The 16,760-nt window shown below is 39.4% G+C and overlaps 1 protein-coding gene across 1 annotated transcript; it reads right to left on the bottom strand.

Annotated features, from left to right (window-relative positions):
- Positions 1 to 579: 579 nt before the first annotated feature.
- rab35b (RAB35, member RAS oncogene family b) lies at positions 580 to 15,406 on the bottom strand. Its single transcript, XM_079688392.1, has 6 exons — positions 15,090 to 15,406; positions 11,085 to 11,135; positions 10,594 to 10,717; positions 6,811 to 6,935; positions 5,896 to 6,020; positions 580 to 2,999 (listed from the first exon to the last, which is right to left on the bottom strand). Exons 1-6 carry the CDS (start codon positions 15,139 to 15,141, stop codon positions 2,871 to 2,873), a joined length of 606 nt encoding a protein of 201 aa, XP_079544518.1. The 5' UTR covers positions 15,142 to 15,406; the 3' UTR covers positions 580 to 2,870.
- Between the last annotated feature and the right edge of the window lie 1,354 nt (positions 15,407 to 16,760).

Below are 16,760 nucleotides of genomic sequence, written 5' to 3'. Positions count from 1 at the left end.
AGTACAAGATCTGAGAGAATGATTTCTTATAAATTAAATAACTATATTTGGATGAGAATACTTTTCTACTTTTACTTGAGTAACATTTTGAATGCAGGACTTTTACTGTAACAGAGTATTCCTACACTCTGGTACTTCTACTTTTACTCAAGTAGCCTACAAGATCTGAGTACTTCTACTTTACTCAAGTACAAGATCTGAGTACTTCTTCTTTTACTCAAGTACAAGATCTGAGTACTTCTACTTTTACTCAAATACAAGATCTGAGTTCTTCTACTTTTACTCAAGTACAAGATCTGAGTACTTCTACTTTACTCAACTACAATATCGTCAAAATGTGCAACACTTTGCATACTTTGAATAAACTACCTGATAAAAGTCAGTCAGATTTATGTTTTTAAATAAGTATTTCAGCGTTAACCTTTGTTTATTTAATGATAACGTGAAGTCCTGATGTTGTAAATCCCTGTTCTTCCCTGAAAAAGTAAAAAGTGATGTGTGTAAAACTGTAAATAAGTGATGATAGCAATGGATGACAGTAAAGACAAACGGACAACTAAAGCAACAGCAACGAGACGCTTCACACTTCCTCTCATACACTTTTATTCACAGAAAAACAAAAATAAAAAGACACAGGTTTAAAATGAAGTTAAGAGCGAGCCTCAAATCACTGACGCACGAGATCAGCCATTATGTGTCAAATATTTATTCCTTTAAAACGTTTTTATTACCGATTAAATTCATGTCGGGAAAAATGAATAGTACATGTCTTTTTCTCCAGTGTACAGCAAACACAGCTGACGGTGTTTCATCCTGTGCGTATGTTCTATACGGAATATAAACACACACATATATTTATATATACATACACGTATCGAGTAGAAATCATAACGAGTGAGATTTGATATCCTCCACCTCTCGAGGAGCTCAGCCGGCGCACTCTGCGTTTCTTTAACTCTCCCAATTTAAAGGAAATATGTGTCAGTGAAAGAGATGTGGAAAGAGAGGAGGAGCTGTGCTTTACAGAAGAGGACTATGGCCACTTTCTGGAGATCTGACCCAAACGGAATTTTGTTTTATTCTGAGAATTTTTTGGTTTTCTGAAAAAAAATACAATACATTTTTCCTCAAATTCTGACTTTAATCCCAGAATTTCAAAAATGTTCTCGCATTTCTAACAATTTCGATTTTCCAATTCCAACTTTTTTTGTCAAAATTCCAACTTTTTTTCCTTAGAATTCCAATTTTTTTCTAGAAATTTCAATAGTTTTTTCAGAATTCCAACTTTTTTCTGACAATTTCAATTTGTGTCCAAATTCCAACCCTTTTTTCAGAATTGCAACTTTCTCATACAATTGAAGTTTTAGTCCAAATTGCAACTTTCTGATCAGAATTCCGATTTTTTTCTCATAATTCCAACTTTTTTCCCTCAGAATTCTGACTTTTTTTCTTCAAAATTCCAACTTTTTTTTCAAAATTCAAACTTTTTCTTACAATTTCGATTTTTGTCAGAATTCCAACTTTTATCTCAGAACTCCAAAAAAACGTTCCCTTTTTGTCAGATCTAAAACATAAACAAATAATAATATGTGGCCCTAATCCCCTTCCGTAACACTTCACCAGAATTTGTTTTATATTAAAAAAGCAAAACTTTACCCACAAATCATAATCATTTGTGTATACATTTCTCTCCCAGTGTTACTTTGAATTATTTGAGAAAGAAAAGAACCCTTTTATTCAAAAATTCAAGTTAACCGATTCAATATTTCAAATTTAGATGTTTTTTGGGGGTGGTTACATTTTCCTTAAACAGTCTCACCCTCATCCTGGTTGTCGTGATAAAAACACTGTCCGGTAACACTTCGGTTGAACAGGAAGCTGAGGGGGGGCTTTGTGACGGAGAGAATCGTTGGGAATATTCTGCAAGCTGAGAGGAGAGACAGTGACCTCTGACCCCTTCAGAGTTAAAACACAGCGAGATGCACTTTGATGGAGCGAATGCAGGAGAGAGAGAGGGGCTGATATGTGAGAAATGATGCAGGAATACAGAAGGGAGATGAGTGAGGTGGGGGTGGGGGGAGCAATTCAGACCCCCCGCCTCATGGCAACAGTCCAAAAACGAGAGGCGCCACTGAGCTCCTAATATTTTATTTTCTACAATATTGGCAGTATTGTTTGTTTGTTTCCTTAAAATAAAAAAAAAGGTTTAAAAGCGATGTGAGACTGCAGTGAACGGTGCTTTCAGTCGTCCGGGAGGAGGTTCAACTGCCCTTAAAAAACTAAACAAAATGGTAGGCTCATCACAATTAGAGGGGAAGCTTGGCAAAATATGGACAAAAAACAAAACAAGACCAGTTCTGTCCGTCGGATTAGTCGCAAAAAAAAAAGGTTTTCCCTCTCAGAAACAAAAAGATCCACGATGTGTCGGCGTGAGCTGTGTGTGAAATGTTGAGAGAAATAAACCCCCCTGAAAAATAACAAATAAAACTACAAGTAAATCCAGAGAAAGGTGACCTCCTTCTCCACTCTGAATGTCCCGTGTGCAGAGAAGGAGCCGAGTGTGTGTGTGTGTGTGTGTGTGTGTGTGTGTGTGATGGCGATCCTTAAACAAAAGGAGGTCTGCTGAAATCCAAATAAAACTTGATTTGACGTCTAATAAAATCTGTACATTTATTTTTTCTCTCTCATGATTAATTTGTCCAAAGGGGACTTCTTTTTTTTTTTTTTTCTTTACTCCATTTATTTATCTTTCACCGTATATTTATTAAATCTTTTTTTCTTTTTTAATTTAGATGCTCTGAGTCTCTTGTGTTTATGCGTGTGGAGAGAAGACGGCCTCTTCTCGTTGGTGGCGCTTGCTGCTGAGTTTGCTAGCAGCACTTTTTCTTTCGTTTACTGTTCCGGGTGAGTTTGACCACGTCGTTCTGTTGCTGCTGCTGCTGTTTGGCGAGAACTTCCTTCTTAGCTCTGAGCACGAGCTCCGTGATGCAGTTGAACATCTGATGGAGGAGGAAACACACCGAGGTGAGAAGAGCAGGAAGAACATCACACACAGACTGAAGGAATCTGTTTCATATCAAACATCTGTACTGTAATACAACTGGTTCCATAGGAGAGAAGTCTATTAAAGAGTCCTCTCCTGCTGATGTTCAGGTGGATATCAGTATGTAGTGTCTCTACTTTAAAGAGTCCTCTCCTGCTGGTGTTCAGGTGTATATCAGTATGTAGTGTCTCTACTTTAAAGAGTCCTCTCCTGCGGGTGTTCAGGTGTATATCAGTATGTAGTGTCTCTACTTTAAAGAGTCCTCTCCTGCTGATGTTCAGGTGTATATCAGTATGTAGTGTCTCTACTTTAAAGAGTCCTCTCCTGCTGGTGTTCAGGTGTATATCAGTATGTAGTGTCTCTACTTTAAAGAGTCCTCTCCTGCTGATGTTCAGGTGTATATCAGTATGTAGTGTCTCTACTTTAAAGAGTCCTCTCCTGCTGATGTTCAGGTGTATATCAGTATGTAGTGTCTCTACTTTAAAGAGTCCTCTCTTGCTGATGTTCAGGTGTATATCAGTATGTAGTGTCTCTACTTTAAAGAGTCCTCTCCTGCTGATGTTCAGGTGTATATCAGTATGTAGTGTCTACTTTAAAGAGTCCTCTCTTGCTGATGTTCAGGTGTATATCAGTATGTAGTGTCTCTACTTTAAAGAGTCCTCTCCTGCTGATGTTCAGGTGTATATCAGTATGTAGTGTCTCTACTTTAAAGAGTCCTCTCCTGCTGATGTTCAGGTGTATATCAGTATGTAGTGTCTCTACTTTAAAGAGTCCTCTCCTGCTGATGTTCAGGTGTATATCAGTATGTAGTGTCTCTACTTTAAAGAGTCCTCTCCTGCTGATGTTCAGGTGTATATCAGTATGTAGTGTCTCTACTTTAAAGAGTCCTCTCCTGCTGATGTTCAGGTGTATATCAGTATGTAGTGTCTCTACTTTAAAGAGTCCTCTCCTGCTGATGTTCAGGTGGATATCAGTATGTAGTGTCTCTACTTTAAAGAGTCCTCTCCTGATGATGTTCAGGTGGATATCAGTATGTAGTGTCTCTACTTTAAAGAGTCCTCTCCTGCTGATGTTCAGGTGTATATCAGTATGTAGTGTCTCTACTTTAAAGAGTCCTCTCCTGCTGATGTTCAGGTGTATATCAGTATGTAGTGTCTCTACTTTAAAGAGTCCTCTCCTGCTGATGTTCAGGTGTATATCAGTATGTAGTGTCTCTACTTTAAAGAGTCCTCTCCTGCTGATGTTCAGGTGGATATCAGTATGTAGTGTCTCTACTTTAAAGAGTCCTCTCCTGATGATGTTCAGGTGGATATCAGTATGTAGTGTCTCTACTTTAAAGAGTCCTCTCCTGCTGATGTTCAGGTGTATATCAGTATGTAGTGTCTCTACTTTAAAGAGTCCTCTCCTGCTGATGTTCAGGTGTATATCAGTATGTAGTGTCTCTACTTTAAAGAGTCCTCTCCTGCTGATGTTCAGGTGTATATCAGTATGTAGTGTCTCTACTTTAAAGAGTCCTCTCCTGCTGATGTTCAGGTGTATATCAGTATGTAGTGTCTCTACTTTAAAGAGTCCTCTCCTGCTGATGTTCAGGTGTATATCAGTATGTAGTGTCTCTACTTTAAAGAGTCCTCTCCTGCTGATGTTCAGGTGTATATCAGTATGTAGTGTCTCTACTTTAAAGAGTCCTCTCCTGATGATGTTCAGGTGGATATCAGTATGTAGTGTCTCTACTTTAAAGAGTCCTCTCCTGCTGATGTTCAGGTGTATATCAGTATGTAGTGTCTCTACTTTAAAGAGTCCTCTCCTGCTGATGTTCAGGTGTATATCAGTATGTAGTGTCTCTACTTTAAAGAGTCCTCTCCTGCTGATGTTCAGGTGTATATCAGTATGTAGTGTCTCTACTTTAAAGAGTCCTCTCCTGCTGATGTTCAGGTGTATATCAGTATGTAGTGTCTCTACTTTAAAGAGTCCTCTCCTGCTGATGTTCAGGTGTATATCAGTATGTAGTGTCTCTACTTTAAAGAGTCCTCTCCTGCTGATGTTCAGGTGTATATCAGTATGTAGTGTCTCTACTTTAAAGAGTCCTCTCCTGATGATGTTCAGGTGGATATCAGTATGTAGTGTCTCTACTTTAAAGAGTCCTCTCCTGCTGATGTTCAGGTGTATATCAGTATGTAGTGTCTCTACTTTAAAGAGTCCTCTCCTGATGATGTTCAGGTGGATATCAGTATGTAGTGTCTCTACTTTAAAGAGTCCTCTCCTGCTGATGTTCAGGTGCATATCAGTATGTAGTGTCTCTACTTTAAAGAGTCCTCTCCTGCTGATGTTCAGGTGTATATCAGTATGTAGTGTCTCTACATGTCTCCATGCTTCAATGTTCAAAAAGCTCTCTATTGTTCTCATACTGTCTGTGCTGCAGCACCTCTTTTCACCCTCTGTCTGAAACCAGAGCCCAGTCTGCTCTGTTGTGATTGGTCAACCCCTTATAGATGTCCCCCCCCTCCCTTAGCATATCACTAACTTTTCCGAGATTTTATTTGAGCACATTATGGTGATCCGTTATAATTTACCATAAGGCAAGTCCATAGCACCTCTGTTACTGAACGCCAACAGCTAATGCTACCTAGCTCTCCCTTAGCTGATTTTAAATGTAGAATTTCTGAGATAAATAAGGGTGTGTAGAAGGGGCTGACTGGGTCCTTTGTGGATTCGAATGCATTGTCATTGACTCAGCACTAAAGTATGAGTCCACACACACACACACACACACACACACACACACACACACACACACACACACACACACACACACACACACACACACACACACACACACACACACACACACACACCTCTTCGACGTTGATGTTCTCTTTTGCACTCGTCTCAAACAGGTTGATTCCCATCTGCTCTGCAAACTTCTGCGCGTCGGTCGTCTCCACCACCTTCGAGTTGGGGTCGTCGTTTTTGTTCCCCACTGGAAAACAGAACATATTTCAGAGGTCATGTGATATAGATGATGCACTCATAGCCTTCGACCAGCTGCAAGGAGTTTAAATATCTAATTAGGTTTAAGAGATAATATGTTCCATTATACATACAAGGATAGACTAAAGCCATATGAAGTGGGTAATGTAGTTCAAATCTGCAACCACTTTGAAATGGTTTGAAAGCTCAGAAAGTAGGTTATATTGACTTTGGCGTTGATATGTGATCTACAATACTAGGAGTTCTTATTAATGTCTCTGGGATCAACTGCTTTTGTCTCGGCCCATATATTTGGGGGTTTGCTGTATTTTCCTCTCGTAAACATAACACAATAAGTTTCTCTCTGAGGAAACAACACTTCTAATCTGATGATAATGTTTACCCTTTTATCAGGTATGTTGTCGGTGTATAAACAAAGCTAATCTGGTTTAATTGTTCCTCAACATGTCGAGAGGTCTCAAGCGTTTTTGTAGCATTTTGAAAGAGTTGGAGGCAGGTTTTGCCAAGTTTAGTAAAGTGTGTGTGTGTGTGTGTGTGTGTGTGTGTGTGTGTGTGTGTGTGTGGCTTGGTAGCAAAAACAAACACAGCCGAGCCAATCGCCACCTTGTGTAAATCTAACTGATAGGCTTCATGTGTATCATGTTATCTTGATACGTGTTTAATGCACCTAAAGGGTTAGTGATGTTTAAGCTGCTTGACAGTAAAGACTGCATCACATGGACAGTTGTTTTTACTTCCTGCAGAATAGAGATACAGATCGGAGGTGTGTTTGAACTCACCTAATATTCGGCACACGTCGTCACAGTTCTGGTTGATTTCGTGTAGCCATCGTTTGACGTTGACGAAGGACTCTGCACTCGTGACATCGTAAACCACGATGACCCCGTGTGTCCCTCTGTAGTATCTGAACGAGGACAGAGACACACATTTAGCAACTTAGTTTGATTAAACATATATATTTTCACCCTTTTAGGCAACTTACATGGAGAGTAACTAGCAAGCACAGACAAAAAAGATTCAATAATAATAATAAACCTAACGGGTAAAAAGAAGAATTTCCGAGGATCCACATTGAGTTTTGTTTATATTTCATACATTAGAATAGAAATTAGAATCAGGTTTATTGCAAAAGTAGGTTTACACATACAAGGAATTAGCTTTTGTTGCTCATAAACAGTCTTTATGTTTATTTAATAACCACATACTTAATAAAATACTACAATTACTTTGACCAGACAGAGAGCATCCCCCGCCTGACTGCACTCACAAAACACATAATTATCCCTTTGTCTCACTGTGTGTGTGTGTGTGTGTGTGTGTGTGTGTGTGTGTGTGTGTGTGTGTGTGTGTGTGTGTGTGTGTGTGTGTGTGTGTGTGTGTGTGTGTGTGTGTGTACACTGTTAGAGCATTTCCCAAATGTGTAAAACATGTGTCGATGTGTGTGTGCGAGTGTTTATTGGACATGACACATGAGAACCATAAACCACACACACACACACATACACATACAACAGCAGAGTGGGGCCCGACCTGCAGCAACCCACTCTGCACACACAGGTAGTAAAAAAGACAATAAACTGCTCTCCTGCCTCACGTATAAATCACAGTTTGAGCTGTGGCTGCGGGGGTCAAGGCGCCGACCACGTGACGTGCAATTTGAATTTAATTAATCTTTAATTTTGTGTGAATCTGTGCTGTCCTGCTTTTCATTCTTACCCTGTTGATGTTTAAACCACTGAATTTCCCCACAGGGATTAATAACGCGTCTTATCTTATCTTAGGGTTCGAGTCTGACTCAGAATATGTGTAGCATGTCATCGCTCTACGACCATTTCCTGTCTGTCTTCACACACTTTGTTCTTGGTGAGTGTGTTATTTCCCAACAGTAAAAACAGTGATTATCGTCGTTTCTTATTCTTTGGGCTTAAAAAACATCAGAAAATGAGGGAACGTGTTTCCAAAAGCCCAGCATGACATCCTGAAATGTAAGGTTTTGTCCACAACACAAACATATTCAGTCATAGGCGAGTAAAGAAAACAAACATTTTGAACATTGAATAACTTCGATCGAGAGAGTTTTGACTACAAATCCATTATCAAAAATGTGGAGATTCACGTAATAGTTGACGACCGATAGATTAATCTTCACAGCTCTAATTTCCCCACGTGTATGAGAACTAAACAAAGACATCAATATGTGTTCATTGCCCCAAAAAGTCAATATTAATAAGTGTAAACGGGCATGCTTGATCTCTAAACAAACGTAGCTAATTCAAATTAAATCTGTACAAAACGACTGGAGTGTGTGGGAGAGAAACCTGGTATCTAATCTGTGGCGTAGTAATCAGCAGCGAACCGCTTCAACACGTTTTGGTGTATTCACGGCATTCATTTTGTTATTCTACAGTATTGTTGTTTTATAGTTATTAACCCAATTTGTGTTCTTAGAAATTGAAAAGGATATCGCATTGTGTTTGTTACCTTCGTTGCAGTTGTATATGTCTTAAGTGTAATTTGGCTTTGCTTCCTATTTATGGACATGCTTTTATTTTGAAGGAGAGGTAGCGCTGTTGACAGGAAGTTGTTGTTGCTATGGAAACAATGTGACGGAGATTAACGGAGAAAAGTAATATCTACATATAAAGACGGAAGAAGTAAACGATAACGTTTATGGTTAAGTGTTAGCACCCCCCGAACAAGCTCTTACGTTGATATTGGAGATTTCAATAAATTTGAAAAAAAAACGGGGAAAAAACAAATAACGAAATTGAAACCCGAATAGTACTCCAACGAACGGATATTCGGGTACAGCCCTAATAAGACTGCTGTCATTTTGATGCGGAGCGTTGTGAAGTTACCGGCATTAGCACCACCACTTTTTAAAGATAATACGGCTTATTTCATAGCGTTTAATTGCCATTCGTTCATATATTGTTTTATATAATTGGAATAAAGAACTAGCTTTTTAAGATTATGCATTCACAGGCGCGTGGAGAGATGTAGAGATGTTGCGCTCACATTTACGTCAACACATACGGAGCATTTTCTACCCTGCAGTGACAGCGGAGGACGTAAAAAACATTGACATAGATCTCCATCAGTCAGTGGTTTACAGAGTGTGCTCTCTAGGGTTAGTGCATGCAAATGGTCTGCAGAGGCTAAAAGCCCCGTGTTCCCTCCAGAGCTAGTCTTGAGTGTAAGAGGCTACATTTTTTAACAGGCAACTATTAAACGCATCAGATTTCCTTTCTAAAGATAGAATAATCACAAACGTTGCCTTAAAGTGTGTTGATGTTTTGTCCTGAAACTAGTCTCATATACATCGATGTGACCAGGATATCACCCATAGCAACACACTAAGAGCATGAGGAGCAACAATTGCACTTTACTTGAGTATTTCCATTTAATCCTACACTATACTTTTACTTCACTACATTTATTTTAACAGCTTCAGCTACTTTTAACAAAATGCATCTCTAAAAATGTAACTAGTGGATTCCTTAAAGGTGGGGTAGGTCATGTTGGAGAAACCAGCTCGAGTGCGCTAGAATTTGAAAATACACAACCGGAGAAAATCTGCCACTTCCTTCACACTTCCTCACAGAGCCCCTCCTCCAACACACACGAACGCGCACATGACCAATGAGGGCACGAGATAAGTTTGTGCACAGATGGAAGGCTGACAGGCAGGTAGGCCGTCCAGTTACTTTAGCCGGGCCGGCTCAGATGATTGGTCGTGCTTTTTACAGCGCCACGGCTTCCAGAGATGAAGTTTTTTGATGGATTTCTTGTCAAAGCACTTCAGATATTCATTGCTATCGGGATGTTAAGAGCATTCCATGGAATATAACAAAGTGTATCTCGAGCCGGTTTCTCAAACTTCCCTACCCCACCTCTAAGCATCAAAAGAGTTGAAATATTTACATATTTTACAAACTGTAAAATGCTACTTGATGCAACAATATTACCTAGAGATGTCACGTATATAAATATAATTAAACACACAGAAGACATTTTTCTGCAGAATTACTATTTCCTCTTTGAATACTTTAAGTCCATGTAGCTGATCATTATTGTACTTGAGTGAGTATTTTCAACGCTGGGCTTTTACTTGTAATCAACTGTTTTGACTTTGATGTCTTGGTACTTTCACCAAGCATCTGAATACTTTCTCCAACACTCTCTCTCATGTAGGAAATATCAATCTGGATCTCTGGGGACTTCCACTCAGCCTCTCACACCATCGCCTCGTTCTACTGTCTGCAAACTACTTCCTCAAACACAATGTGATGACCGCAAAGAGACAGGTTTCACTTTCAACTGCTGAAATGAATATATGGAGCATCACCTTGAAGATAGAGAGTGTGTGTGTGTGTGTGTGTGTGTGTGTGTGTGTGTGTGTGTGTGTGTGTGTGTGTCTGTGTGTGTGTGTGTGTGTGTGTGTGTCTGTGTCTGTATGTGTGTGTGTTCGTGTGTGACTGTGTGTGTGTGTGTGTGTGTGTGTGTGTGTGTGTGTGTGTGTGTGTGTGTGTGTGTGTGTGTGTGTGTGTGTGTGGACTCACGTGGAGGTGATCGTGCGGAAGCGCTCCTGCCCTGCTGTGTCCCAGATCTGTAGCTTCACCTTCTCCCCGTTGATCTCCACCGTCCGGATCTTAAAGTCCACGCCGATCGTGGTGATATAGCTACCTGTAAAACGCACACACACGTTTCAGAGCCACAACAAAAGAGAGGAAGGGGTTGAGATTATTCCACAGAGGAGGAGGAAGTAGATCTACACACTCCTAAATGAGAGCACAAACATATTCAGTTGGCGTCATAGAGGAGTAAAGCAAACAAACATTTTCCACATTTAATAACTGAGATTGAGAGTTTGGGAAACAAACGACCGACAAGTCCATTATCAAAAATGTGGAGATTCCTGTAACAGCTGGCGAGCGATAGATTAATCTTCACAGCTCTAATTTCCCCAGATGTACGGGAACTAAACAAAAAGACATTATTGTGTGTTTATGCCCCAAAAGACAGAGGAAGAGGAAGAGGAAGATGTACACACCTGAAAACGTGTTGTCTGCAAATCGCAGGAGGAGACTGCTCTTCCCCACCCCTGAGGAGGAGGAGGAACACACATGGGATTAGAGCGGGAGGGAAACCGGATAACAAGTCAAACATGTGAGTGCGTTGGTTTCCATTTGACTCTGAATAGAATAGAGTAGAACAAGTCGAGGGGGTTTTGAGCATCCAAAAACATCCAGTTGCAGTTTTTCATATTAAGTTCTGTCAGAGTGAAACCACTGTGGGCTGCAGACTGAACCCAGATGTGAACCGTGTGTCTGTGATGCTGTGGGTTTCAGATGCAGTCCTGAAACACACAGAGTGACACCTGGAGAGTGAGCAAGGCTAAAGGAAGGAAGGGCTCCACGCTACATGGTCATTCAGAGCAGCAAATGTTACTCAATCAAAAGGACTCTTTAAAATGCTCTCAAATAAGGAGCTTCACGTTTGATTTTCTCTGATTGAAATCACATGTAAGTGAAGACTGACTAAACAAGACATTTAAAGAAATCACCTTTGACTTTGAGAAAGCAGGATGGACACTTTATTCATCTAGATATCTGGATAACAGTCTACACACGAATAGATAACCCCAAAGGGCCGCTCTAGCTTCTATCTACAGATGTGTTATCGTTGCATCAGCTGCAGATATGAAGTTGTCAAAGCCACAAACGGAAAGACAACAGACAGAACAAAAAGATCTGGGTTTCTAAATGTATCGTGCGTAATAATACACAGGAAACGAGAGAGGAGGAGGAGGAGGAGAGGAGGAGGGTCAGTCTACAGCTGGATGGAGACTCAGGCGTGTGTTTGTCATCTCGCGTTTGATTGGCCCAACATAAAAGCTCTCAGGTTCCTGCGGACTAACGAACAATAACCAACGCGTCAAAGCCGAACAGAGAGCTCCATGTTTCTGAAGCTTTCAAATCCAAAGTAAATAAAAACTTCTCCGGGCTCAACAAGACGTGAATAAGATGCAGCGTCAGGTTAGTGCATCTATCAACTCTTAGGCATCTGGAGAAGATGAAGATATCATGAGTCATCTTCATCCTCATCTATAGCGTATACAGTGTATTTCTACTGCACGATGAACCTCACCCCATTCTGTAATATATAGCGTACAGCATGAAGTATTCATACGTCACACTTGAGTCCTAAACACATACTCTCATCCCGTCTCTGTGCCATGGCAACAAAGCTGAATCTAATGCTCTTTGGTATCGGCTAGTAAATAAAACAATTCATAAAAAAGGGCACGTTGATTCTGGGCCAGTTAAAAAAGCACGACCTCTCATTTTTGAGAACGTGTACACATGTCTCATTTAGTTTGTTTTTTCTTTCATGCTGGGGTGGGGGTGGGGGTGGGGGGTATATTCGATCAGCTCTTAGGCAATCTGGTTTAAATGTGCACTGTTGCATCTAAAGTATGTATTTGACTGCTCAATGACATTCTGTATTGTTTTTCTTTGTAAAAAAAAAAAGAATAATAAAAAAAAAAGCACGACCTCCTTTAGAACGACCATCCCTCCGAGTGTCAGTGATGAAACCGTTCATTACATTAAACCTTTAACAGCCTGGATAAACATCTTACGTTACATAACACGCGTCAAACCGCTGTCCATGAGCAGATACTCATCATGTGGCTGAAGGAGAGCAAACTGGGCCCTGGTGCAGATTGGAGAGCCAGTGTGTCTGATTCTCACACAGAGGTCAGAGCATCTTCCCTAAATCATCTCCACACACACACTCACATGTATTCAGCAGCTGAGGGGACACTGGCCCTGTGTGTGAGCAGCAGCTGATGGGGTGGTGCCAGGATCGGGGTTATCAATGAATGCAAAGATCATTGACTACAAAACAAAGTCCTGCAGAATGGAGCCCGTAAACAACATGGTTTCACTTTAGAGGGGAAATACAGGAAAAACTGATTATGCATGAACCTGTGGCTTTGTTTGTTTTAGGGTTTAACAAACTAAAGAAGCTTAGGCTCTCCAACCACTGATAGACTATAATGATATGTTCTGATTATAATTATTGATGCATTAAAGTGTAGGAATACTCTGTTACAGTAAAAGTAGAAGTACTCAGATCTTGTGCTTGAGTAAAAGTAGAAGTACTCAGATCTTGTACTTAGTAAAAGTACTCAGATCTTGTACTTAGTAAAAGTAGAAGTACTCAGATCTTGTACTTGAGTAAAAGTAGAAGTACCAGAGTGTAGGAATACTCTGTTACAGTAAAAGTCCTGCATTCAAAATGTTCCTCAAGTGAAAGTAGAAAAGTATTCTCATCAAAATATAGTGAAAGTAGCGACAGTAAAAGTAGTCATTGTGCAGATTGGTCCATTTCAGAATAATATATATGATATGTTTTATAATGATTGATCATGAAAGTGTTCTCAAAGCTGGTAAAGGTGCAGCTAGTTTGAATGACTTTGTATACTGCAGGGTAGCTGGTGGATTTACTCCAGGTGGAACTAAAGTCTGATTTAACACTTGATTATATTTCACATCATTCATCCAGATCTGTGAAGTAACTAAAGGTATTAAACACATGTATAGGAGTACAATGTACCTCTGAATTGAAGTGAGGTCGTTAAAATTGAACTCAAGCACAGTACTCGGGTGTATCTACTTAGTTACTTAGTCCACCCGACCAAAGTCCCAATAACCTGCTCAGCTCTGACAGCAAAGTCTCTGAACAACACGTACTTATGGTAAAATTGTGATGTCTATATAATCCAATGGCAATATGTGTCTGTAGTATATTTCTGTATTCAATATTTTTTGTATTATTTAGATGCTCTAGTGATATATGCCCTCTCTATTGTGAATGTGTGCATACCCCTAGGTAATGTTGTATTTTATTTGTATCGTATCACATCTTTAAAATATTTTTAACTCGTGTAATGCTTAACAAATCTGATGCTGTGACAAAATAATGTCCTAATTTGGGATAAATAAAGTACCTTTCTATCTAGTACCTATCTATCTATCTATCTATCTATCTATCTATCTATCTATCTATCTATCTAGTACCGATCTATCTATTGGACTGGGGAAGTGTCATGATGGTGATAGATGTTGTTAAAGATGTTTGCCCCTTTCCCCTTCTAGTCTTCTAGTCTTTATTTTAAATAAATAGATTTTTACAGAACAAACCTTTTAATGGCTATTTTTATTTATTTAAAATGACCACATTTTCATATTCTGAGCCAGAAATCTCCAATTACACTTAACTCCAGTTTATTTTTTATTTAAATCGGGGTTTAGTTAATATATATATATATATATATATATATATGTATCATAAATAGCCTGATTTATAGAACATTATTTTCTCAAATTATGGCAAAAAGGGGATTTTGTCCTCTGGCTTTTGAGAGTATTTTCTGATTTATGGAGCAATAAAAACTCATAAGCAAAACTCGTCCACTCTAATAAATTAACAAAATGAAACCAGATATATTAGATTACATATATCTATCTCTATCCATATGTCTATCTATCTATGTAGCTATATATCTATCTATCTATGTAGCTATATATCTATCTATATCAAATATTTCTATCGTAAGCTAACAGTTAGCCACAATCCTGGAAGTGTAGTGTTAGCATCACTCTAACTAGCCAACACAGCTAACAGGGGACACAGTACACACTATAGTTAAATTACAGGAGCCCCGGTACAGTTATTCCGGTTACAGAGTGTGTTGTGTTGTTGAGCTAAAATAATTGAATTAGACAATATAAAAACAGGACCAGAAAATATCTTCCGAGATGAGAAGTCTTTATATCCGGCCTGAGACACAACCTCCGCCCTGTACCACAGAAACATGACGAATGTGTACAAATCCACCATCATTTAAATGCAGATAAACACACATTTAACAACTAACACAACAAAACAGAACAACCCGAGCCTCCAGCTGCGTTTCTGCCTATCCCCTTGGAAAAAAAAAAACAAGTCAAGGCCTACTTCCCGTCCCTCATCCCCGGTGTTTCCTTACCGCTGTCCCCGATGATGAGCAGCTTGAAGAGGTAATCGTAGTCCCTGGCCATGCCGGTAGCTGGTGGGTCCTCAACCCCCGCCTTGTGTACTCGGTTTTCTGTCCGAAATCACCCTAGATCCACACGATATGAAAGAAAACAAACCAGCAGTAACGATACTATAGATGGTTAGCATCCAACCCCCCGAGCCGCCGGTGTTTCTCTCGGGGTTTCGCGGCGTCAGCAGTGCTCTCCCTCCGCTGCGAACAGCCGGAAACTCCGCTTCCTTCTGCTTCTGCTGCACCCTCTGAGAGCCGGAGACACTGCGCATGCGCCCGGACACAGCAGCACCACCCCATCATGCCTCTGAAGAACTCTGCTGTAGCGGTTATTATGTATTTATCTTAACGAGGACCATGCATACAAATACATTAATCTCAGAAAAGAGAAGAGATTAGTTATGCCAGATTGTTAGCTAATTGCCATCTGCAGTGCGGTGGGTAACAAACATTTGCAAACAGGGGCCAATGTATGTCCATTTATAATTCTGTAATTTAGAGGTAATACAGGAATGGAGAGGACTCGTAGTATTTATGGCCGGGTTGAGATTTATTTTATTTCTTATTTTTGGATATTTAAAAGCGAAAAAGTAAAAGAAATAGGAAAATAAATTCAAAATGTTAAGAAAACGAAGTCGAAAAGTAAAGAAAAGATGCTGGGAATAAAGTCAGAGGGTGGAGATTAAGCAAGCTTTTAGAAAATATTAATAAGAAGATTATTATTTAAATTTTTTTTAGAATAAAGTCAAGCTTTTCAAAAGTCTAAATGTAAATAATAAAGTCAACATTTAGAGAATAAAGTCGAAATGTTAAGAAAAATATTCACTATCAAGTCAGAGGGTCGAGAATAACCACGCTTTCAGGACAATCTTTTTTTATTTATTTAAGTCAAGTGTTGAAGTCGAGCAAAAAGTAAAAGTGTAAGGTTTTACTTGTTGCATTTTGAAAGTTAAGTCTAAATGTTGACCCTGTGATTTAAAATATCTGCAAACAGGGTCCATGTCGCTTTATATTGATTTCATTCAGTGGTAATACAGGAATGGAGAGGATTTCTACTGAAGAGGCCACACATATTGAGAAAAAAATAAGTACTTACTTTATTTTGAGGATAAAGTTAAGATGTCAAGAAAACAGTTTTAATGCTGAGATAAAGTCGAAATGTTGAGAATTTATATTTGATGTTTCCCCTCTGTGGGACGGGTTACAGGTGTTAAAGGTATTCTGATTCTGTATGGAGAAAGGGAAGTAAGGTCGAGAACAAACACGTTTTTAGAAAAGTTATGATATGAGGAAGATTTCTTTATTATTTAATATTTTGAGAATGAATTCACAATAATAATAATAAAAAAAACGTGTACATTTTGTTTAAGGATTACCAGTTTTAGTGTACAACTTAAAGGAACATTAGAGGAAGATTACTGCATTTTGATTGGTTAGCTGGTCGGCTCTGTTGTGATTGGTCAACCGCTTAGCGAAACAGTGGGTGTTTCTCAATGTCGAGGAAGGATCCTCCAGAGCCACTATTTCAAGGATGCTACGTCTTCGAGTCCCGCCGAAGTAATGTTCCAATGTCCAGGATCCTTGGAATTCTACCGAGGCCGCCGTCCTTCGTTGCGGGAAATTTCGAGGCTG

The sequence above is a fragment of the Notothenia rossii genome, assembly GCF_949606895.1.
Source record: "Notothenia rossii genome assembly, chromosome: 6".
Lineage (NCBI taxonomy): Eukaryota > Metazoa > Chordata > Actinopteri > Perciformes > Nototheniidae > Notothenia > Notothenia rossii.
The sequence above is the reverse complement of the archived record's forward strand: the minus strand, read 5'-3'. Positions and strand labels throughout refer to the sequence as shown.